Here is a 24,979-nt window from a genome sequence, read left to right as displayed (position 1 = left end):
TAATAAAAAAAATCTGGAAACAGTCAGCTGGTCAGGCAATATTTGTGGAAAGAACAAGCAGTTAACATTTCAGGACCTAGATCCCATTATGCCTGTTTCTCTTTCCACATATGCTGCCTGGCCTGCTGACTGTTTCTAGCATTTTCTGTTTTTATTCCACAATTTACAGGTACCACACATAATCTTTGTGTTGGCACATGGCCTAGTGGATAAGGCTTCGGTCTAGTGATCTGAAGGTCACTGGTTTGAGCCTCAGCTGAGGCAGCGTGTTGTGTCCTTGAGCAAGGCACTTAACAATACATTGCTCTGCGACGACACTGGTGCCAAGCTGCTCAGGTCCTAGTGCCCTTCCCTTGGACTACATCGGTGGCGTGGAGAGGGGAAGGCCTGCAGCTTGGGGCAACTGCCGGTCTCCCATACAAAACCTGCACAGGCCTGCACCCTGGAAACCTTCCAAGGCGCAAATCCATGGTCTCATGAGACTAACGGATGCCTATACTAAACTATACACATAATCTTCAGGGTACAGGTGGTACCAAGAGTACCAAGAAAGAATTGCTGTGGAGACTCCTCTTGCACATCCTCTCCCCCCTCCCACTACCATTGTTCATCCTTCCACAGTTGAAGTAGCAATGCCAGTATCAGTTAAAGTTCTGACAGGAACATGGCATAATATTGGGCTATGCTTTAGGATGAAAGTTAAGTGATATTCTTGGAAATTTTCACTTGGATTTTTCAGAGCTTTAGTATAAACTTGACTCCTGAAGCATCCACTCTACACATAGCTGTTACTGTGACTCACTCTATTGTCATGAGTATAAGCCCTTAGGTACCCTTGAAAACTTTGTTACTTCAAGTGGTTTTGATTTTTTTTTCTCAGTCTCATTCTTGTTGCCAGTAGACATTTGAGTTCCTACTTTAGTAACTTTCAGTGTGTGTAGACTAAGGCATGGGGAACACTAAGAGCTGTGTCAGGTCTACCTGAGGTTCTTAAACTGAGCACGTTGGTGGTGTACATTGGATCATATACATCAGAAATAACATCACACAAATTTACATGTGCTACAGTATGGAGCCCAGGCAAAACCAGCTCTGATCTCTCAGTAATGAAAATACTTGGGTTTGAACCTCTTCTTCCGGTGCTAGTATACTCACCCTTTTCCTTCAGAAGTAATACAATGCCCATTTTGTGCGCAGGAAGCTGTTGGAAACTGCATAGTAAATGATTAATTATCTGTTTGTAACTTTATTAGAGAGAGATAAATATTGGCCCCATATAGCAGTGAAGAGAATTCCCCTGCTTTGAAATAGTTGCCATGGGATATGTTTGAGAGGCTGGAGTGAGCCTCAGCTTAACACTCCAAGGAGAAGCAAAGATTTTGGAGTTTGGGACCCTGGGGACAGGTATCAAACCCAGAACTTTCTGAAGTTGAGGTGAGTACTACCCACTAAACTGTAGCTGACAGGTGATGATAGCTTGAGTGCAACTTCTGTGTATGTTTGACCTCAGTCTCTATGGATAGCTTATTCCAGCTGCTGCTTTATTCGAGGCTCTGCTCCAGATCAAGAGGGAGAGGGTCTTAGAATGGAGTCTCTTTGTACTCTTATGATCTTGGAGTAAGGTAATTTGGTTTTAAATAACTGATCTGTTTATCCCATAACCAGCTCTTAGCTTTTGTTCACAGAAGTCTAAATGCAAAACTCCAGTGCAGTGCTCTGTAAAGGAAGCACCACACTGTTGCCATGGGAGTGTTGGGACATTGCAGATGGAGCGTCGCAGTGTTGAAGGGATTAGCTGTCAGATTGAGGTCCTGTCTTCTTTCAGTTGGATGTGTGAGACTAATACAGCGCTTGAAGGAAAAGCAGGGCAGTTCTTTGATGTCCTGATGGTTATAATTATCACTCGATCGAGATCACTAACCCAGCTTTCAGTTTCTCGAGCAGTGTTAGTGGGATCAGCTGCACCATTTTGCATTCCATGAGCACTGGCGCTCCACTGGCTGTGAAGTGTTTTGGTATGACCTGAGGGTGTGAATGATGCCACAGAAATGCCAGACACCAGACACTGCAGGTGACGGAGTATGTAGCAACAATCAGCTGGAGGAACTCAGACCGCCCATTTGCCCCCACGGATGTTACTCAACGCACTATGTTTTGAGTCAAAATGCTGCGATAGGACTGAGAGTGGAGAGGAGGAATAACCAGTATAAAGAGTTGGAGAGGTGAGACTCACCCAGAGGTGATTGGTAGACTGAAGAGGGGTGAAGGATAACGGGCGAATTTGGCCAGGTAGGGGGAGAGGTGAGTGAAGATGGAGACAACTAGGAGGGTGATAAGCAGGAACGTAAAGGCTACCACTGCCAGCAGCCCTTTATGGGGGGGAAGGGGGATTGGAGAAGGAACTCACAGTCTAGATAGGGACAGTGGAAAGGCCAGGAAAACATCAGTGCTCTCTCCATAATCACCTGCTGAACTCCAGATGTGGAGTTAGACGGGACCGTAATGTATGTTGTCCCTGATTAGCCAGGCAGCTCTCATTGTCTGGGCTGACACATGAAATGTACTTGCTTTGCATGTGATCCCAGTGGAGGTGGGTGGGTAATGGGGAGAATAAGTCTCACCAAAAAAGATCAAGGTAAGCATGTTGCTCAGTGTGATCTCATGTGAAGAGTATTTTTTAATGTACTGTGAGAATAACAAGGCTGGAGTGATTCAGGATCCCTGTAGGGTTGTCATCTGTAATTGTGCCATCTAGAATGGATAATAATAGACTCGATGTATGTGTGGGCTGTGTTATCACAGTCGATGTGGATCAGTGTGCTCCGAGACATGTTGGAGACGACAAGAGCAGCACGGTTCAGCTCCAGCTCAGGAAACAAAAATGAAATTTGCATCCATACAGTTCCTTGGTGTGTGTCAGTGTGCAGCACTCCTCCTTGAGTCAGAAGGTTGTCGGTTCAAGTCTCACCCCGGAGACTTGAACTTCGTTCTGCAGGGCTGAGAGAGTGTTGTGCTGCTGGAGGGGATGGAGCAGTTGTTTTTCAGTATGAGCCATTAAACCCGTCTTTCCTTCTCAGATGGGAATTAATGCTATTTCAAATTAAGACAAGTCTTCTCCCTGATTCTCATTCAAATTGACTGGCACGCGAGCAGCGATGTACCCTCGTGCTTTGCTGTGTGTGACACTGAAAGGGAGACTGGTCCCGAGAGGGGTGTGAGAGGCCTGCTGCTTATTGTGTCTTCCTTTGTTTTTTTCAGGGTGATCTGCTGAGCCCCTGTCGGTGTGATGGCTCCGTGCGTTGCACTCACCAGCCATGCCTAATCCGCTGGATCAGCGAGCGAGGCTCCTGGAGCTGCGAGCTCTGTTACTTTAAGTACCAGGTCCTGGCCATCAGCACCAAGAACCCCCTGCAGGTCAGTTGCAGATGCCCACTGGTGTGCTGGAAGGAGGGCAAAAAGAAACGGAGCGGGCCATTGATGCATTTCCTGTGTGGCGGTAGTTGTCTCCAGCTTGGCCTCTCCATGACAGATCACGGCTTGAGTAGGGGCAAGAGAAACCCTCATCCCGTTAAACCTGAATGTGACCAAGAGCTGGGAGGTGGGATTAGTCTAACGTTCCTTTGTTGTGATGGTTGAATGGCCTCCTCCTGTGCTGTCACCACAGCTCCTGGCAGCAGCTTTGTCTGATGGAGCTGTCCCGTGATGTTCCAGTGTCGCTCCGTCCCCACCCTCCTCTCCCCTCCCCTTCCCTCACATGGTGAGTAGTCTGTGGTTCCTCCGCACATCCCGGCAAGCAGCGTGATGGTAATGGGCTGAGTTGCAGAACAAGAGTGAGGAGATGGGCTGGGGGGGGGGGGGGGTCAGGGTTCACCAGCACCAGTTCCTGTATCTGCGCAGTGTCAGGCAGGAGCGGACTACAAGCTGGGGCATCTCTCAGTGAGAAAGGTAGGAACAGGATGGTGGAGGGGGTGGGATGGGAACCCATCCCTAGCCTCCATGCCTCTTGGCTGCAGTTCTGGCAGTGGATTTGATGGGAAAGTATCAAAGAAGCTGTTGAAGATCTTGTTTTAACGTTGGGGAGGGGATGCCCCTAAAAAGGCAAAAGGTTGCCATGCATCGGAGTTCCAACACACTGTGCTACCCAGATACAAACCCCTCATTGCCTTGCGCAGTGCCTGAGCCACCTTGTTGCCAGCAATGCATTAATACGGTGGCCCAGCACTACAAGTAAGGAAATCTCTTCTCAACTCTCTCTTTCTCACTTGCATTTGGAAAATTGCCGGTGGTTGTATAACTCCGTTTCAGATCCATCAAGGAACTTATTCACAAATGATGTTTTGCTGTTAAAACTGATCTGCCAAGAATGTGCCCTTGCCTCACAGACTCAAGACCAGAGTCTCTTCCACCCTGCACGCACTAATGATAGCTTTCAGCTCACACCCACAGTGGGGTTTGGGGTGAATCTGGAGAATATAGGCATTCATTTCCTGAAAAATGCTTGAATATCACATGGAAGAGAGGAGGAAGGGAGTGGGTTCAGAGAGGAAGAGGAATGACAGAGAAAAACAGGAGAGAGGTGAGAGTGTGGATCCATAAAAAGGGAGAAGACTTAAGACACAGAGGGCTTCTGAGTGTCTATTGATGCCAGCACTTCGCAGCAAGAAGGCAAACCTGCCTTGCATTGGTGACATAGCTGTGCTTTGAATGCTGGCCAATACTTGCTGTTAATTAACTGCAACGTATTGTACATAAAGTATCAGACAGATGAGAGGGATCCAAGGAACAATAAGTGGTACTTACCTCAAGGTTCAAAGGTCAAGTTTAATGTCAGAGAAATGTTTGCAATACACATTCTGAAATGCTTTTTCTTCGCAAAACATCCACGGAAACAGAGAAGTGCCCCAAAGAATGAACGACAATTAAACGTGAGAACCCCAAAGTCCCCCCCATCTCCCCCGTCCGGCAGCGAGCAATGATTCCCCTCCTCCCACCGGCAAAAATAAATGCACATTAGTACAATCACCGAGCCCAAGCGTGTGCTAAGCAATAGCAAAGTACAGACCTCGCAGTTCCCCCAAATCTTCGCATTTCATCCGAATTCACCAACCCACAGGTTCTCTCTCTCTCCTGGCAAGGGAGAGGGAGGTGTCCCCCATTTTCACAGCCAGCGGGAGACATAACAACAACCCGCTGGTTTTACGATCTTAAAAGTCCGTTTTGTTGCTTTTTTCGGGCTCTGTGTCCGAAGGTTGCAAAGACCTCGGGTCTTCAGGCCCACAGTGAAAGATTTTCCGGCCTCCCCGACGATACACGAGTCTCTGGCTGTGACACCGACCCTCGATCCACCCATCTCCAGAGCCCCGAGATCTTAGGCTTCCGAATACGAGCGAGACTCTCAGGCCGAACCCTTGGCGTGTTGAATAATGGCCAGGCGTGGAACCCCGAGAACAGGTCCCGTTCCCGCAAAGAACTGAAGCCTGCGTGTAACTCCAGGTCAGGGTCTTCAAAAGAATCCTGAAAGGGAAAAAATAAAGATATTAAAGATGGAAATAGAGCTGTTTTCGAAGATGCAAGCAAAGGAGTCGCCGTTTAGCGCCATCATTCACCTAAGCTCTGCCTAGTCCACGGAGAACATCCAGTCATTTTATCCATCCCCAATTCTCAGCTTTGTTTTACTGACCACCTTTCTCAGAGGACCAGCTGCCTGCTTGGTCACTCTTTGCACACTCACTGCTCGAGAGGCCCAGGTTCAACCCTGACCTGTATGGCGTGGAGTCTGCATGTGCTCACTGTGACCATGAGGGTGGGTTTCTCCCCACATCCCAGAGACCTGCTGATTGGTAGGTGAACTGGCCGCTGTGTGCAGGTGAAGGGTAGAAGCTGGAGGGAGTTGATGGGAATGTGGGGAAAATATAATTGTGATTAGTGTAGGATTATTGTGGGTGGGTGATGCAGACTCAGTGGGTCAAAGGGCCCGAGACCATTCTGTATGACACTGTCGTGAGGCGGTTTAATTTTGGATGGTGTTGCAGTCCTGCCTGGTCCTCTGCTAAGAGGGTTGGTGTACAGCACTGGGGGCAGGCAGGTGATTAGAAAGTTAGTGCCCCTCTGTAAACCCAAATTACAAAGAGACAGCCGAGAGCAGAAGGGCACCACACTGTGAGAGGGGCATTAAGAAGGAGTGCTGCCCTGAGGGAGGGGCACTACAATGGATGGCTAAACTATAGGAGAGGCAGAATGACAGAGAGTGTTGGAGGCGACATTTTGGACGTGGTTAATCCAAAGGCCCCATCAGCCCCCTGGGGTGTACATGGATGTCAAAATCCACATGACACTGTTTGAAGGAGGGCAGGAAAGTTCTTCCTGCTGACCCAGGCCAATGTTGAACTATCATCCAAAAGCAAACAGCATTCTTGTTTGAGGGAGCCTGCTCTGCGCAAATGAGCTGCGCATTTCCCTTCACTTTGAATGGCTGTGAAACATTATTGGAACACGAAAGATGCAATAGAAATGCAAGCAAAGCCCAGCCATACTTGGCAACACAGCAAATACCCATGGTTCTTTGTGCGTAGGAGTGCAGGAATTCCAAGAGAGATGATCATATGGCTCAGGTCATGGAAGCATTGTCAGCAGCTGCAACGTGAGGGGGCAGCATTCGGGATTTCTGGCTAGAGTCTTATTACCATTTGTCCTGCACGCAATCCTGCACCTTCTGTGAGCATTCCTTTTCAGTGAGCACCAAGTCTGCTTCGCGCCCCCCTTCCAGCAGCTGTGGACATTTACCTCAGGTGACGACCGTGTCTTTCATCGAGAGCAGAACTTCAGCCTGTGCAGATGAGGCGCCACTTTCCTATTGACTGAAGAAGACGGCAGCTACAATCAGCCGTGCTCTTTAACCAGAAAATTTTACTCCAATGCTATAATGTGAAAGCCAGCAGCTGGGACCAGCTTGGTCAACATGAGTCAAATGGGCCGAAGAACCACCTCTCTTGAACTGATTTTTGGTGATTGGAAACACCTAATTGTGTCCCAGTCAGTTAGCAGCTTCTTGTTCAGCTCCTTCCAGGAGTTCCTCATACAGCACGTATCATGGAACCTCTGGTTTTGTGAAGAGGTTACTACTTGGAAGAATGATAATAAACAATCTTGAATTTTGATGGGAAGACTTTGATGCCACCCCTGGCCCATTCCCAGCTCGCCAAGCTCCTCCTAAAATTAGCCTCACCTCTTTTGGGCCTTGGATTCCCACATCTGCTCCAGTCGCTTTTATCAGCCTCATTTGCCAGTACAAATGTGTCGTTGGGATCCTGGGGGTGCATGGTGCATTGGTACTGCGAGTCACTGCACAGTAAATGACCACCAAACTGCTTGGCCAAGTTGTAAACATTCTCCACTAAAAACTGTTGCTGTGCATATAACATCGGCACTTCGAGGCTTCTGTCAAACTCATTCCACGTGGCCATCTGCTCATGTTCCCGGATTTTCACTCATACCACATTTTCCTCGCCCTGATCCTCCCACACATACGAAAAGTTTGGCCTCACGGTCCTTTCTTTGGGCCCGTTTGTGACTCCAACTGGTTGTATTGGTAGTACTTTGGGCCTTACCTGACTTTGTTTGGTCGGCCATCTTCTACGTGGATGCCCATTTACTTCAGTTATCTAGGGTCAGTTTTTAGATCTTGCTAGAGCCCAATTCTTGGGCTGTTGTGACACGGCATCTCCCTCTCTTACTCTCCTTTAAGACATCTCTCTTTGTCAAAGCTCTTGGTTGCCTGTCCTAGCACCTGCTTCATTTGATAATGCTTCTGGGAGGTTTTGATTTGCTAATAAATGGAGGTTGCTGTTTTTTGGATGAAGTCCTAAACCAAGGCCCTTTTTGTCCTCAGTTGGATGAAAAAGATCTTACAAGTACTGCTTTGAACAAGGGCAGGAGATTTCTTCCCAATATTTATCCCTCTGCCTACATCCCTGAGACATAGCATTTCATCATTATTACATGATGTGCATAAATTGGCTGTCACATTTCCTACATTAATAAAAGTATTTCAGTGAGTGTAATGTGTTTTGGGATGACCTGAGGTTGTGAAAAACGTCATATAAATTTAAGTCTCATTTTTTCACAGATGTCTGTGATGTACATGATCGTTGCACAGTAAGCTTGGGTCCCAATGTCCACAGGTTATCCACCTTCACAACTCATGATTTTGCGCAGTTTCTTGTACCCCCTTTGCTCCATAAAGTACTTAATATAGCCAGTTTTGCCAAGCTGAGTGGCCCTCCCAATAAAGTTACTTCCCACACATTTCCATCTCAGCCCCCAGAGAAATGCCAGAGGAAATCAGTGCAAGTAGCTCCTTCGCTCTTTTTTGTCCTACTTCAGAGGCGCAGTGGCTTGTAAGGAGGTGCTGGCCCTTGTACTTGCTCCTGCTGCTCTGCATGCGATTTATTGTAGATCCTGCATAGAATGTGCTGGTGCCAGAGGTAGCACGGCCAGAGATGTTGAATAAAGAATAAGCAATGCTCACCAATCCCTCAGACTGAGCTTGATCGATTCACGTCTAGGCTGTAATATGTCGATTAATTGTACTGCTTCACGGCTCAGTAGATGATCGGTGGGCTTTGGGGTCGCTACAGAAACATGGAAGACAGTGTGGGCTCCTGAACATCTATGTTGGCAAGGCTGGCACTTTGTGGCTCTTCGTCAGTCAGGTTAGACAGTAGGCGAGAGGGTGCAGGGGTCAGCAGGGAGCTTGATTTGGTGCTCCCGAACCAGCCTGGATTTCTTTCCCCAAGGTTGCTACCTGGAAACAGGTGTGTAAATGTACAAGATTAGATTCAGCTTGTGGTTTTCTTACCTTCCTGATTGAATAGCCTAGTTGCTTTCCGTGTTGGCTAGGGTGAAGATCAAGGTAGCAATGAGCTGGTGGCACCCGTGCACAGTGTCAACAGTGTCTTAATATTTTGGTGATGTTTTTATTATTACTCATTTACACTGATGGTAAGGCAGGCATTAATCCCATTCCCCACTGTTCTTTGAACTGAATAGCTCTATGGCCACCTTGGGACAGTTAACAGTAAACCACATTAGTAAGTTTGAACCAGGTATAAACAGCAGATTTCCTCTCCCATGAAGATCATGAAACCAGACAGGATTTTACAATGACCAGCAGTTTTATGCCCACCAGGAACAATGCAAGACTTCTGTTTCATTCCAATTTGAATGAACTTATTAGCTAGATTTAAATTTCACACCTGCTCGGTGACGTTTGAACTCAGGAAATGGAGGAATTAAATGAGGAGCACATGGGGTGCACCAAAGGCTATTATTGATTCATATGATGACGGACACGGCCAAATCCATTCCCTTCATGCTGTCTCTTTTTATTTCTTCACAAGATCTAGATGTCACAGACAAGTCCAATATTTACTACACGTTCACAATTCCCCCTTGAAAGCTGGTGGTGAGCTGCCATCTTAAACCACTGCATTCGTTGTGGCGAAGGTGCTCCCACAGTGCTGTAAGGCAGGACGTTTTACAACCTAGATCCAGTGATGATGAAAGAAGGGCACAGTGGAGCAGTTAGTAAAATTACTACCTCGCAGATCCCTATCTTGCTGCCGTGTGTGCGTGTGTGTGTACACGTTCTTCCTGTGACTGCATGGGTCTCCCTTGTGCGCTCCAGTTTCCTTCCACATCCCAAACATGTGAGGGTTGGTGGGTTCATCGTCTACTGTAAATGACCCCCTAGAGTGTAGTTAAGTAGTAAAATCTGGGCAGATGGGGAATTAATGACAATGTGGGGGAAAAATATATCAGATTGGTGTTAATGTGTGATTGTGGGCTGGAAGACCTGTTTCCATGCTGTGTGACTCCACATTTCCAAATCAGGACGGTTTGTAACTTGGAGGGGAACCTGTGGGCTGTAGTGTTTCCACTCACCTGCTGCCCTTCGTGTGGTACAGAGGAGGGGGTTGTGGTTTGCTTTCTGAGGCCTGTGCTGCCTTGTTTCCTTTATTCCCGCACACATCTCTTAGCTTTTGCTGCCCAGCACAAAATGAGTGTGAACCTGCATCAGGTCAAACCCTTATAACCCCTCCAGAAGTCCATTTAGAGGCAGGTCCTCCCTCTCTCCCTTACCGTACTATGCACACTGGCCCAGGGAGATGACACAGGTAGCAATTTAAGAGGCAAAAGGGCAGAGTAGGCCAGCCCAGGCTAGGAAGCTGAAAGGAGTTGAAGAAAGGAGGAGCTTGGGGGAGTAGAAATGGGAACCCATTACAAACCACAGCACAATGGCTTCATCAGACTTGTCGCTGGAACTGCACAGTGCTGAAACCTGAGTGAAGGCCCCCTTGCTGAGACAGAGTCAAGGCAACTGTCACTCTGTACCCTCCCTGGCCTTTACCCGGAGCTGCTTTGCACTGTGATGGCTTATCCCATTACAACGCCAATTGATCTGTCATGCTAGAGTGCCTTTTTTTAAAAATAATCCTCAGGGCTTGTTCTTTCAGCTGTAACTTGAGCTATCTCGCGGGCCAGAGCTTTAGGTGATTCCCTGGGGTTGAGAGTCCCAAGATGTCATAATTTCATGCGCAATTGCAATGGAGTCATGTGATACTAGCAAAAGGTGCTTAGCTTTAATGTTATTCTCTCTCCCTCTCATGTTCCCAACCCCGGCCCACTCATTCTCTTGTGTTGAAATCACTCACTCACTCTTTCTTACTATCTCTCCCCATCCTCCTTGTTCATTTTCTGCTTTATTTCTGCTTCCCCTGTTTCATCTTGTCTCTGGTCTGTCATGCTATTTTGCTCCCTTTCTCTTTCCACCTTGTATTCTCTCACCTTCCATCTTCTGCGCCCTTCCCCCTCCCATTCCAGTGGCAGGCAATCTCCCTCACAGTGATTGAAAAGGTGCAGATAGCCGCAATCATCCTTGGCTCCCTCTTCCTAATTGCTAGCATCTCCTGGTTAATTTGGTCCTCCCTCAGTCCGTCGGCTAAGTGGCAGAGACAGGACCTGCTCTTCCAGATCTGTTACGGGATGTATGGCTTCATGGATGTCGTCTGTATAGGTGAGCATCTCTGAATCAATGGTCAAACTGTTGATCATGCTGTGGGCAGTGTCTATGTAACAACTGAGGTTCTGATACGCCAGTTTGCACAAACTTTTAAAGATAGGATTCTAGTCTCCTAGACTAACTTGATCTATCTCAGCAACTCAGAAGTATGGAACCCCATTTCCTTTGCCTCCTCCTCTCCCCAGACTTATAAATCTCTTCTTCACCAGGTTTCAGGTTAGCTTGCTTGATCACACTTTCACCTCTCAAGCCAGTGGGTTGTGGGTTCAAGCTCCACTCTAGGACTTTATCTAGGCTGCCTCTCCAATCACAACGTCTCAGCTTCTGTCCATTTCAGAGGGGCATTATATCCTGACACGATAACAACACACTCTTGGAAGTAGGCAGGGGATTTTTCCAATATCCTAGTGAAGGTTCATTTCTTGCAAAAACACAATAGCTGGCCATTGCTGTTTGTTTGATCTTGCTGTGCGCAAATTGCCTGCTGCATTTAGCTCCGTAACAGTGACTCAACTCTCAAAGCAATTCGTTCAATGAGATGTTTCAGAGCAAAAGTGTAATGAGGCGCTATAAAATTGCAAGCCTGCCATTTCTTGTCTGCTGCCTTGTTCCCATCTCTGGCCTGAGGGGCATACACTTGAATGGCATCAATATTTGCTAAAAAAAATCACAAATTTCTTCTTATTTGGGCCAAACCGTATTCATTTTTACTGAGCATGTGCAGAAAGGCTCCCTCTCCCTCCCAGTTGGATTGTTTCTATGGTGTGAGGCAAAACTCCCAAGATGTTCTCTATGAATTGAGTGAATTCAGTGGGCTCATTTCTTGACCCCACTGACCAATCAGCAATGTTAAACAGATACTGCAGTTAATGTGTGCCCAAAGATATGTAGTGCTTTATTCTTATATACCCAATAAGATTTCTATGCTGATATATATACAAAATAATGTTTGTGAGCTTAATATTGCTAAGCATAGTTATGAAGATTACAAAGCTGCGGTTTGTAATGTACCTGAACTTTCCCTGGCTCTGGCTTCTTGGGGCACCAGAATGGGCAAGTGGCTGGGGACACTGCTGCATCACTGCGCCCTGCCACTTGCCAGCTAAGACGGTGCTGAGTATACAGGTGGAACAGGTAATGCTTTGATCCAAAGGTCACAAATTCAGGAAGGGCATGTCTCAAGGGGCAGAAGAGATGGAATCCTCAGGTCACAAAACCAGAATGCTAGCGAGGCTTTGGAATAATAAACATTGCTTGTGGTAAGTCAGAGAGCACACTACATATTATTAGATATAACCTAATGATATTATTAATATAACCTAACACAAATCAATAGGTATTATGATGGACTTCCCCTAACAGCAGTAAAATTACTTTTAGGGTGGCTTTCCTGTTGGCTTGCTGAGGCTATATTTAATATCACCTCCCCTTCTGAGGCACCAAAGTAGCCTAGAATTGAAAACGCTCATCTGTAAAGTGTTCTTAACATGGGAAAAATCCCACCAGAAGGTCCCAGACCAGGTCAATAGATGTCGGGGCAAATAACCAAAAGCTCATCCAAAGAAGTCATTTTCAGGAGCAGTTTAGGGAGGAGATTCTAGAGCTTGGGACCCAGGTAGCTGAAGGAACAGCCACCAATGCTGGAGTGACTAACTTTGGAGATCATGTGAACGCCTGGAATTCGAGGAGCACAACAATCTCAGAGAGTTTTATGGGCTGTAAACCATTTAAGGTGAAAGGGGAAGGTGAGATCATGAATGGATTTGAATTTAACCAGCGACATATGAAATCTGGTTTGGCAAAAAAAAAGTGCAGCCAGATCCACCCATTCTCAGCTGGGCTGACTTGCACAGTTCTTCCCAAGATCCTGAACAAGTGGTGTAAGAATTGTTGATCTCCACTGTGCATAATAGCCATGCGATGAGACAACCATTGATGTCTTACACTTAGAAAACACAAAAGGTCCCAAGATAATCTTAAAACAGTTGGCCAAGGGTCTGGACAGAGAAATAGGCTCTGAGTAGGGAATTCCAGAACTCTGGGAGAACTCTAACCATCATCCCTTGTGCCTGAGGAAATGTTGTCAACATCTGTAAAACTGCAGCTGGTTTGCAGGGCCAAGAGCTGCCTATTGCTGGCTAGCACATGATTCTCAAAAGGCACAGCTGGCACCTCCTCCTCCAAATGGTGCCCACTTGTAGGGATGTTAAAGAAACATCCCCCATGTTCCTCGTACCATCTTTGCTGGTGCTCCCCTTTGATCACATCTCCAGATAGAATGTATTAATTGTGGAAGCAGGACCACTTTGTGGAGATCAAAGATTTTAAAGCTATTTTAAAAAATTTACATGTGACAGGGATTTTACACTGAGATCGCCAGCATTAATTTTCCATTTCTAATTGCCCCTAAACAAGAGTCACAGAGAGCCCAGAATAGATAGGGAGAACACTTCGCATACTTAAAAGGACACTGGTGAAGCACTTGGGTTTTCACAATCCAGTAGTGTTATGATTTATGTTACTTATTTTAGTGTATTCCTCTTTAAATTCCAGATTTGTTTAATTACTTGAATTAAATTCCCCATTCATAGTGGTGGCAAACTTGTGTCATTGGATTGGTTTCTAATTGTTAGTCTAGTAAGTTAAAGCACTTCTGCCATTGGCAACCAGAACAGATGAGCGTTGGGAATATGCAAGCAAATCAATTATATGGAATTGCCTGTAGACTTTTCCCAACGGGATTCTGTTTAGCGCTTTTAATTTTTAAAAAAAACTTGTTTCTAATCTTGAAGGCCAACCTCCAGTTTAAATAGCCTTAAGTTATGGCACTCTACCTGCCTGACCTTTCTCAGTGGGAGTTCTACTATTGTACAAAATGTTTCAAATTAGTTAGGGAATTCTCTGATACTTTTCAATGAAAGCAACTAAGAATATCTGGGGGGAAAAAAGCTAGTCAAGTTTCAAGAGCTGTCAATCAGCACATCAAATCTCATTCCCTTGCTACTTAAACTCTTCCAGGATCATATTGTTGAATGTTCTACCATTTTTATTGAAGGGGACAGAATTCTTCAAAAGAGGAGACTAATTTCTTATAAGAAATTGTATGAATTATACTTTTTTGACCTTGGATTCACAGGAAATTACTAGCCATCCATGTTGCCTTTAAGAAAATGAGCTTCCACTTCAGAGCAGTTAAAAAATCACCCTTGATGTAGAGCTTGCAGTAATATAACGCTCCATAACAGGTCTGTAGGGACGTTATTGGAACTGCTACACACTTGATGTCAATGTGACAGTTTCACTATCTCTTTCATAGCAATTGTTGAAACAAAAATGTTGATTTTAAATTCTTGAGCTGGAATATTATGATTTGAACTTGTGTCTGTAGAAAATTAGCCCAGTAATATGGCCATCACAGTTTTGATTTTATTAACGGATCAATACTTATGAAGTAAAACAGCTTATGCTCTTATGTTATTGTAAATGCTTTTACAAAATTTCTTCTAATCCAAAATTTGTAGACTAAATTTTCTGTTAAATTGAATATAAGTGTTTTGGTTTCCCTAAAGGACAGGTTTGTATGCTTTGTTGCTATCACCATCCTGGCTATAGGCCAGAGCTCACATGACACTTACTTTGAAGCTGTTAACATAATAATGTTGATTCAACAGTTAGTCCCCATTTAACCATCTGGGCTTTCAATAAATGGGTATTTTGGCATTTCAAGAGCACAGTATACTGGGTTGAGTCAGTGGTGAGGAAGGTAAAGGTTAGCATTTATTTCAAGAGGTCTAGATTTCAAGAGCAGGGATGTGATGCTGAGGCTTTATAAGGCACTGGTGAGGCCTCACCTTGAGTATTGTGAACAGTTTTGGGCTCCTCATCTTAGAAAAGATGTGCTGACATTGGAGAGGGTTCAGAAGAGGTTCACAAGGATGATTCCGGGAGTGAAAGGATTATCATACGAGGAACGTTTGATGGCTCTGGGTCTGTACTCGCTGGAATTCAGAAGGATAGGGAGGGATCTCATTGAAACCTTTTGAATGTTGAAAGGTCTAGACAGAGTAGATGTGGAAAGGATGTTTCCCATGGTGGGGGAGTCTAGGACCAGAGGGCACAGCCTCAGGATAGAGGGACATCCATTTAAAACAGATTTGCTGAGAAATTTCTTTGGCCAGCAGGTGGTGAATTTGTGGAATTTATTACCACATGCAGCTGTGGAGGCCAGATCGTTAAGTGTAGTTAAGACAGAAATCAATAGGTTCTTGATTGGCCATGGCATCAAAGGTTACGGGGAGAAAGCTGGGGTGTGGGGCTGAGGAGGGGAAAAAGGATCAGCCATGATCAAATGGTGGAGCAGGCTCGATGGGCCAAATGGCCTAATTCTACTCCTATGTCTTATGTCTCAGCTGAGCATTGAAAACCTTTAACATTGTAAAAGCATCCCAAATTGCTCTGCAGGAGTTTTTCAAATAAAAATTAACACAGCCACATAGGACAGACCCCAGGTAAGCACTTAAAAGATTGATCCTAAAGAAAATGAGAGAAAAGCAGAGAGCTTGAAGGGAGGGAATTTGGGACCGCCAAGCCCAGACATCTGAAGGCATTACAGGGGATGATTGAGAGGCTAAAATCTCAGGGCTGGCAGGGAATGGGAGGGTGAACCCATCAAGGGATTTGAAAACAAAAATAAGAGTTGTAAAATCGCGGCAAAAGCCAGTGAGCTCAGAGGTGGATGGATAAACAGGATTCAGTGTAAGACAATGAGTTCACAAAGGGTAAAATGAGGGAGGTTCGACACAAATATGTTGAAACCAGCAGGACAGATAGCAGTTTGAGCAACCGATAAACTGAGGAATTATGAAGTGTAAGTGTTTCTTTTTTGGTATGGATTTGTGCTCTGAAGCTTAATCCAGTGTCAGAGTGAGGAAATGGAAGAGAAAATGGTAAAGGAAGGGCACTTCAAAAATGGGGGAAAAAAACACAAACTGCTAGAAAAGCTCAGTGGGTTAAGCAGCGTCTGTGAAGGCAAAGGGGTTGTCAGCATTTCAGGTTGGGACTCTACATCTGGACTCAAAGTGTAGAGAGCAGTTAACCACTATGAGGAGGTGAGTGGGAGGGGTGAGACAGGGGCTGGCAGGCAATAGGTGGAATTGAGTGAAGTGGGGTGGGGGAAGATGGCCAGATGGGAGGTTTGAAACAGAGGCTGGTGGGTGATGGGTGGAAACAGTTAAGGAAGCAGCAAAAGGGAAGAGTGAGGAGGTAGAGACAGAGGCTGGAAGGTCATGTGGAACCAGATAAGGGAGGGATGGAGCTAGATGGGGAAGAGGTAGGCCATGGAGAAGAAACCCAGGTGGATGGGTGGAGGGGTGGTGGACATGTAGAGCCGGGGGGTGGGGGTGGGGGGAGAGGTATCTAGGTAATAGGGAGAAGGGAAAAGGTGAACAAAGAGAGAGAGAACCTAAGCAGGCCAGAAGTAGGAAAGGAACACTGGGAGTGAAACTGGAAAATTCAATGTTCATACCATTGGGTTGCTCAAGCGGAATAAAAGGGGTTCTTCTAGGTTGTGTCTGGATTCTCCATGGCAGAGGAGAAAGCTGAAGATGGATAGGTCAGTGTGGGAACGAGATGGGGAGTTGAAATGAAATGTAATCAGAAGCTCAAGACAGCCGCTGTGGACAGTGTGCAGATGCTCTGCAGAACAGTTGCCAAGTCTACACTCGGCCTTGCCATTGTAGAGGGAGCTACGTCAATAGACATGGTTGGAGGCTTTAAACCTGCAGACTGGAAGCTGAGACGAGGATTAGATTGTAGGACTCAGACAGGTTAACGCGGGGTTGTATGTCACATAATACAAAATGGAATTTATCTCACTCCACTGAAGTAACAGGAGGGTGATGATTTTATGACAGCTGGCACACTTTACTGCCTTGTTAGTGCCCCTGGTGGAGGTCACCCTTGTGCTTTCCATAAATCTTGTAATAGAGAATGAAATAACTTCTTTCTGCAGGGAATAAAGAGCAGGGACTTTATTATTCACTCATCTGACAAGGCCAAGTCAAAATTGTCAGGAAGTGATAATTTATCTGTTTTCAATAGAGATCTCCTCTCTTCCCCCCCATTTCCTCTCCTCCCACTGAAATGTTCATATCCCATACTTTGTAACTAGGCACCCGTGGGAGATGGGAGAGAGTTCTTATCTAGGTGGGAGTGATGATTAATTGAGTACGATTGAGATGTTGTTCTTATCAAGGCAATGTAAGAAAAACCAGCGATGCTTTTTCAGCTCTGAGATGCCTGGCGTCTCAGTGAAAAATGTCCTAGGATCTTTCCTGTTCCGGTCACAGAGCAGACAGATCTGAAAGGGAAGTGGGTGTAAATCAGACTGTGACCTGTGTTTGTTTCCCATTTATTCAAATAATGAGAGTCACATTTGAAAATCTGGGCCAGGATTCCTCCACTCCTTTCAAGCACATGCTAAATATGAGATGCCTGTTCACTTCATCAAATTGGACACAAAGATCTGGAGCACTGCATTTATATAGCACCTCTGAAGGCCTTCACTATAAATGGGTTGCCATGTTAAATAGACATCCCATTTATAGTGAAATGCAATCACTTGACACAGGCTCGCCTTTATTTAACCTTACTTTAACTGCTGCAGGGCCAATTGTAACAGCCAGTTAATGGGTGCGCAGGCATAGCTCCAATATGATCTTACGGGTTGTAATTCATTGCAAATTTACCACACAGAAAGAAGCCATTCGGCCCACTGTTTCTGTGTCGATAGTGAAAAACGCTATCCAGCCTAATCCGACCTTCCAACAGTGAGTCACAGCTCTTTCAAGTGCATGTCCAAATCCTGTTTAAATGCAGAGAGCTTTTCTACCTCCACCACCCCTTTAGGCAGCAATTTTAAGATCGGTTGGTTAGAGAAATTTTACCTCATCTGCCTTCTAAACTTCTGACAATTTCAATCTATACCCCCTGGTTGTTAATAATTTAATACACCTCATTTAAGTGTCCTTCAGCACCCTTGTTTAAAGAAAACAACACACGCTAGTGTTCATATTTCACTCAAGCACTGAATTCTCAATTGCATTTCTTTGTGACTTTATAAATTCTCGTTCCCCTATACATTTTGCACTGACTATATTCCGATTCAGATTCAGATTCAGTTTATTGTCATTTAGAAACCACAAATGCAATGCATTTAAAAAATGAGACAACGTTTTAATGATATCACAAAAGCACATGACAAAACAGACTACACTAGAAAATCCACATAATGTTTGGCAATCCCCAATCCAGAGTCCGGAGAGGCTGCTGCATATTAATATCGCGCTACCATCTTAGCACATTCCCTGGAAAGGAGCTCCAAATCCACCAGACAAAACAAGACCAAAAACTAAAGCTACAAGACCTGCACAAAACCATACAGTTACAACATATAGTTCCAACAGTGCAAACAATAGCATAATTGATAAAAAACAGACTATGGGCACAGTAAAAATAGTCCAAAGATGTTAAAGGACTATAAGTTCAAAAGAAATCACCACACAGTTTCCACAAGTCCCCAGGGTCCTGACAGACTTGCCATCCCACACCGATTATTCCGATTAATATTCAGGTAATTGAAATCCCCCTCTATACCTGCCCCATTGTTTAACAATTTTTCATGAAGCTGCCTACATATATACCATTCTATCCCCCTCAACTGCCTTGGAGATGTATACTGCCCTCCCAGTAGTGTGATTGCTTAGTTTTTATAGCTAATTCAAACAATAAAACCTCATTTGGCGATCTTGTAACATATTATTCCTTCTACAGCTGTAAGTTTTTAAAGCCAGTATTACCCCCCCCCCACTCCCCCACCCTCCTCCTTTTCATCGTCCTTACTATCCCATCTGGGCCAAGCCATCTTATGCCAAGATGACCTTATTGATTCAGCTTAGAGAGGACGTTGAAGAAAAACAGCTAGTGGCTCAATGAAGGGTTGGTTCAATCTGTGGAATGGATCTAGATTATAGAGGAGATTAAATTTAATGATTAGGCTTATGGACAGAAGCCAGAGACAGTTCCAAATTTGGCACCAAGCTGCCCAAAATTATTGACAATTGCAAAATGATGATACCATGATGTGTGAGTTTTTGGGCTCATTAATCTGCATGCTCTTTTGCCAGGCCTCATCATTCACGAAGGATCGTCTGTGTACCGAATCTTTAAGCGCTGGCAGGCTGTGAATCAACAATGGAAAGTACTGAACTATGAAAAATCCAAGGACCTTGGGGAAGCCATTAGTGGGACAAGCAAGATAGGGGGAAGAAATTCACGAACGAACCACTCGTCAAACAATGACAGAAGTTCCAATCAGCGCACTGGAACCATTTTGAATCATCACTGTGGATATACCATCCTGCACATTCTCAGCTATCTGAGGCCGAGCAACCATCAGAACAGTAACAGTGCAAACAGAGAGCTGGTAATGCGGGTTACAACTGTCTGAGGCTAAACAAGAGAGACCATTCACTGAACCTCACTTAAAACAAAAAAACTGTAAAGTACATGCAACAAAAACGAGAAGTAATGCTGGGGCTGTGAGACTCAGAAACTGAGTTAAATTCGAGGCTGAGATATGGGTCACACTGGGCCTCAATCTCCATGCCTGGACTCTGCCATCTTTATTGTTTTCTAAACCATTTTTTCTATAAAATAAGGGAAATCTCTCCTGAAACAAAGTGGGGTGGGGGGTGGGAGGGGAACTGACTCTGAGAGAAATGGAATGCCAGATAGTTTGTTGAAAAACTGCCCAAAAGAAGTGAGTGCAATAACAGACGTCAGTTTCAGGGTGCTGTGGGATTTTGGCAATAAGTTCTCTGTATACTTCACCCTTAAGTTAATGCATGTCACTGTTTCTCTCGCCACCTGTCTCAAATTAGAAGGCATATAATTTATATGCAAATGGTGGTCTGCAAATAAATTTCTGTTTTTTTAGGAGGGTGTTTTCGGAGAGCTGTAAATATAGGTCTACGATGATTATTGGGACATCATTTATACACAGTCTCCCAACTCGGTACTATAGATTGCGTTCTAGTGTACCTGTGGGCATTCCTATCTTGCTCCAATAATGTCTATGATATGTAAATGAACATCCTATCTTGGTACTGTGAAGTGTATTTTAATATATACAAGAGTGGCCTAACAAGGTACCACAGAGTGCATTTAAATATATATTTAGGAGTGCCCTATCTTGTTTCACAGATTGTATAACTATCCAATAAATTTAAAGTGGTCCAACTCAAAAGCAAAGAATGTATTCTAATATGTGCAGGACACTTTTTATATATTAAAATACAATTCAATATAAAGTTTCTTTTGTGTGGTTTTAAGTTTTGACCATGGCAGAAAATTTAATTCAATGTCCATTACCGGTATCACAGGACAATATTTGAACACCTACCCCTCCCCCCCCTCACAGAAACTTTTGGTCAATGTTGACGTGGTTTGATTTAGACAAAACTTTTTTCAGTGAAGGGTTTGTGAAAAGAGGAGCTTAACGTGTGACAAAGCAAGAGACCAATTTTGAGGCGCGGGTAATAAAAGCTTACTGATACCTGGTAGATATTGCTGGGCACCAGAATAGATCGCCTGAATTAACTAGTCACTTTGAATTACTAGTGACAGACCCCTTACTCTGCTTCTCCAGTCCCTAAAGCTGGAGGGGGCAGCTTCACTTTACACAGTTGGATGGTGGGTGCCCACTAAAGTGTTGGAGACTCGTAGGAACTGGTGAATATGAAGACTGCGCAACTTGTTGTACAGTTTATTTCTGCCCACCAAATAGGTAACTATCACAGTGTCTCACTCATTGAGTAGCCAGCAATGACCAGGTCCCATCATTCGCCTTAGCTGAAATAGTTTTAAGAGGTGGGTATGATGCACTCGGGCAAAGGTCAATGCTTGACCTCAAACTAAACAGATGGTGATCATCAGGTTTAAGGAGTCAGTCAAGTGAAAACTATGTTGAGAATAAGATGCCAGTGTCAATAAGTGATAAATCTAAGTCCACACTGATTACCCTTGCCCTCATCCTCTGCTAGTCACCCCATTGGTGGGTGCAGATCCCTTTCCTATTGACATAGGAGAACAGATGCTAACAGGGTTAAAAGGGTTAATTATGAGGAGTGGTTCCATCAGCGCAATGTGTTCCCTCAAATGCAGGAGCTTAAGGGATGATTTGATGGAGGGGTTTAAAGGACTGGATAGCTTAGGGAGAAACCGTTGTTCAGACAGTTTTGGAAAATCAAGAAGTACCTTTTCTACATAAGAGTGGGGAAGATCTGGAACTCCTCCCAAAAACACGTTGAAGCTGGAAATTAATTGAAAATGTGAAGATTGATTTAACAGAGATCAATAATGGAGACATGGGTGATAAGTGTTAAGGAAAAATGTTTTCACTCAGAGGATGGTGAGGCACTTATTGAAAGGATGCAAAAGACATAAACCATATATGTCAAACTCAAGGCCCGCGGGCCAAATCCGGCCCCCGGTGGAATGATCTTTGGCCCGCGAGATAATATCTAATTACTATTAAAGCTGGCCCCAGTAATCGAAGCGCCTATGGCGTATGATATGGCTAATGCTGAGTTTATTCAGGTACCAGGTTTTCAGGGTTTTTAGTGTTTATTCGGCAGTCTTCTTCATAAGAAACGGAATTTGTAAAGTGAAACACTTTGTAGTTATAGCAGAGACTGAGACACATGAGAGCAGGCTGAAAAAACGGAGGCAACGAAAGCTGCGTTCGCACACGTCCGACTGATCCGGCCCACATGAAGCTGCAGTTTGCTCAATCCGGCCCGTGACCTAAAATGAGTTTGACACCCCTGACATAAACCATCATCACATTCAGAAGCACATGAAGTGCCATAACCTACAGGGTCCACACTAAGAGATGGAGAGAAGGGTTAGTTTGAATAGCCGTTTTTTCTTTTTGGCTTGTTCAGTTTGTAAAAAAGAAACATTTCTCCTTCAGCTACTTCTTTCAAGCGAGGCTTCCACAGGAGTGTGGGTCGGACATTGTGCAGGCTGAGGCTCCCTTCTAGAGTGTAGGTCTTGAACAAAGTCTCACATTTCCAAAGTCTCTTTCACAGCCCTTTATTGATACGCAATGCACTTTACCTCCAATGAAGTATGTTTGAAGTTTAGTCATTGTTGTAGTGTAGACAACAAAGCCACCAATTTGAACATAAAGTATGCCATTGGTTGTACGTTCCAAGGCTCTGAAAGTTTGTTCTTCACTTTGACTGTCTTCCACTTACATCTCATTGATCAGTTTGATCCTAGGCTCCCACCCCTTTGTCTGAGCTGAAATTGAGCTTTATAAAAGATTGGCCAACTGGCAGAAGGCAAAGAGTGGGAATAAAGAGAGCCTCCTCTGGTCACCTACCAGTGACTAGTGGTGTTCCACAGGGGTTGGCTGGGATCAATTCTTTTCACATTACTTGTCAATGATCTGGATGACAAATTGATGGCTTTGTGGATGATTCAAAGACAGGTGGAGGGGCAGGTAGTCTTGAGGAAGCAGGGAGTCTACAGAAGGACTTAGATTAGGAGTTTAGAAGCATGAGGAGGGGATCTCACTGAAACCTATCAAATATTGAAAGGCCTAGACAAGTGGTCGTGGAAAGGATGTTTCCTATAGCAGTGGGATCCAGGACTAGAGGGCGCAGCCTCAGAATACAAGGACATCCCTTTAGAACAGAGATGAGGTGGAATTTCTTTGGACAGAGGATAGTGAATCTGTGGAATTCATTACCACGCACGACTGTGGAGGCCAAGTCACTGGGTATATTTAAAGCAGAGGTTGACAGGTTCTTCATTAGTTAGGGTGTCAAAGATTACAGGGAGTAGGCAGGAGAATGGGATTGAGAGAGAAAATGAATCAGCAATGATGAAATACCGAAGGAAACTTGATGGGCTGAATGGCTTAATTCTGTTCCAATGTCTTATAGATTTATGTATTGACAGGGTGTGGGCATCACTGACAAGCCCAGCGTTCTCAATAGTCCTTTGAGAAGGTGGTGGTGAACTGCTGCAGAAGGTACTCTCACAATACTGAGATTCAGACCCAGCAATATATGGTCAAGTCAGAAATGAGAAATGGTGTCCTGAAACCAATATTCATACCTTTATTAACATTGCTAAAATACTGTGGATGATCTGGATATTATTCTCATTGTTGTTTGTGATATATTGCTTTGTGATTTGGCTGTCACCTTCTAAAAAAAATCTGCATTAATTGTAAAACAGTTTGGGACATCCTGAAGGAATATGACAGAAACTATGAAAATGCAAATCTTGCTCTTCTCCTTGTTTTGAAAGTTGCAAGGGATATTTTCTCAGTAAAACACGGCATTTTACTTTAATGGCTGCCTTCTTGCTGGAAGCAACATTATCTAACATTTGTTAAAAACTGTCAAATGAGGATTAGAGGCCCTGTGCCTTTTCACAGCATATGGTAGCGTCCCATCATTGCTGCACCTTATCCATAGCTTCATTGTAAGCAACCTTTGAGGCACGCTGTCATGGCAACATAACTGCCTTTTATGTTGCAGCAATTCTCAGTGCCTTCACTGTCATCTGCAGTGACGAAAAGCCTGCGCTTTTTAAACAAATGTGATTTCAGCCTGAGAACTTTAGGCCCAATATCTCCCGACATGATTATTTTTTTCTACCTGCAATGTGCTTGAATCCTGAAATCTACCCCTCTCTAAAGCTTTAAGCATCACTGAGGGGAAATGACAAGATCTCCAAAAGCATGATTTAAATCAACGCTAAATCTTTTGTGTTTAAAATAAAGGTAATAAAAGAGCAGTGCAGTCAGGAGAGAGAACCATGAAGTTAATGAGATGTGAAAACTGCTTTGGTATCGGGGCTGATTTTGCCAACATAGTTCTTGCACTGGCACGACTACTTTATACTAATAAAGATTTCTTCAGATTAATTCCCAGGATAGTGAGTGTTGCTGGGAAGGCTGGTATTTATTGCCCATCCGAATTACCACCTCAGAAGGTGGTGTTTGGGTGCTGTTGGCTCAGGAGTTCAGTGACAATGAACTCCGTCAAGATGATGTGAGACTTGGAGGGCAGCCTTCAGGTAGTGGCGGGTTTGGGAGGTGCTGTCTAAGTAGCCTGGATGAGTAACCAATGATTTTTTTTTGGAAGACGCACACTGCAGCTGTGATGTACTGGTGGTTGAGGGACTGCTGATCAAGATGACTGCTTTGTGAATGGTATCTATCTTGGGTACCGTTGCTTCCATCCAGACAAGCAGAAAGAACTCCATTGTAGTCCTTGCCCTGATGATGGTGAAAAGGATGATTGATGTCAAGAGATGTTTTATTAAAATGAGACAGTTAAGAGGTGGAGGAACACTTTGTACTGCTGGGTCTGCAAATCCTTTTTTTAATTAATCCTTTAAAAAAATAATCTTCTGGCTTTAAAAAATATCAGCAATAGGATTAGTAGATCTGGGGGTCAGTTGTGTTGGGAGGGGGAGGAGATTTAATTTCTTTTGATGTTTCATCGAACAGCAGTCCAAATTAATTATTTTTCATATTGAAGGATTTGCAGCATTTGCGAAATTGCTAGGAAGCACCCAATAAAATTAGTGACCCATACCCAGTGTAGATTAATTTCTGAGCAGTAAAAGACGAGTAAGTCCTGAGGGTTAAATATGTATTTCACCTCTTTAAATTACTTGCTTATTAATGAGGACTTAATGAAAAGGTTCATGGAGTGCTGGTGCTTCTATCCAGAGGACTGGAGCACACAGGGTTAGAAGTAATGCCGCAGCAACACAAATTCCGAGTAGACGTTTTGGCACCACATTCAAGGAAAG

General features: G+C 44.4%; 1 protein-coding gene across 1 annotated transcript in view; it reads left to right on the top strand.

The window, feature by feature from the left end:
- Positions 1-23,493, top strand: part of LOC140741306 (E3 ubiquitin-protein ligase MARCHF9-like) — a 56,549-nt gene extending 33,056 nt beyond the window's left edge. Inside the window, exons 2-4 of the mRNA XM_073071366.1 lie at positions 3,259-3,414; positions 10,882-11,074; positions 19,264-23,493. Coding sequence (XP_072927467.1) covers positions 3,259-3,414; positions 10,882-11,074; positions 19,264-19,586 — 672 coding nt within the window. The 3' untranslated portion in view covers positions 19,587-23,493. The remainder of the gene's footprint in view (positions 1-3,258; positions 3,415-10,881; positions 11,075-19,263) is intronic.
- Positions 23,494-24,979: the final 1,486 nt, after the last annotated feature.

Source organism: Hemitrygon akajei, chromosome 18 (genome assembly GCF_048418815.1).
Source record: "Hemitrygon akajei chromosome 18, sHemAka1.3, whole genome shotgun sequence".
Taxonomy (NCBI): Eukaryota; Metazoa; Chordata; class Chondrichthyes; order Myliobatiformes; family Dasyatidae; genus Hemitrygon; species Hemitrygon akajei.
The sequence above is the reverse complement of the archived record's forward strand: the minus strand, read 5'-3'. Positions and strand labels throughout refer to the sequence as shown.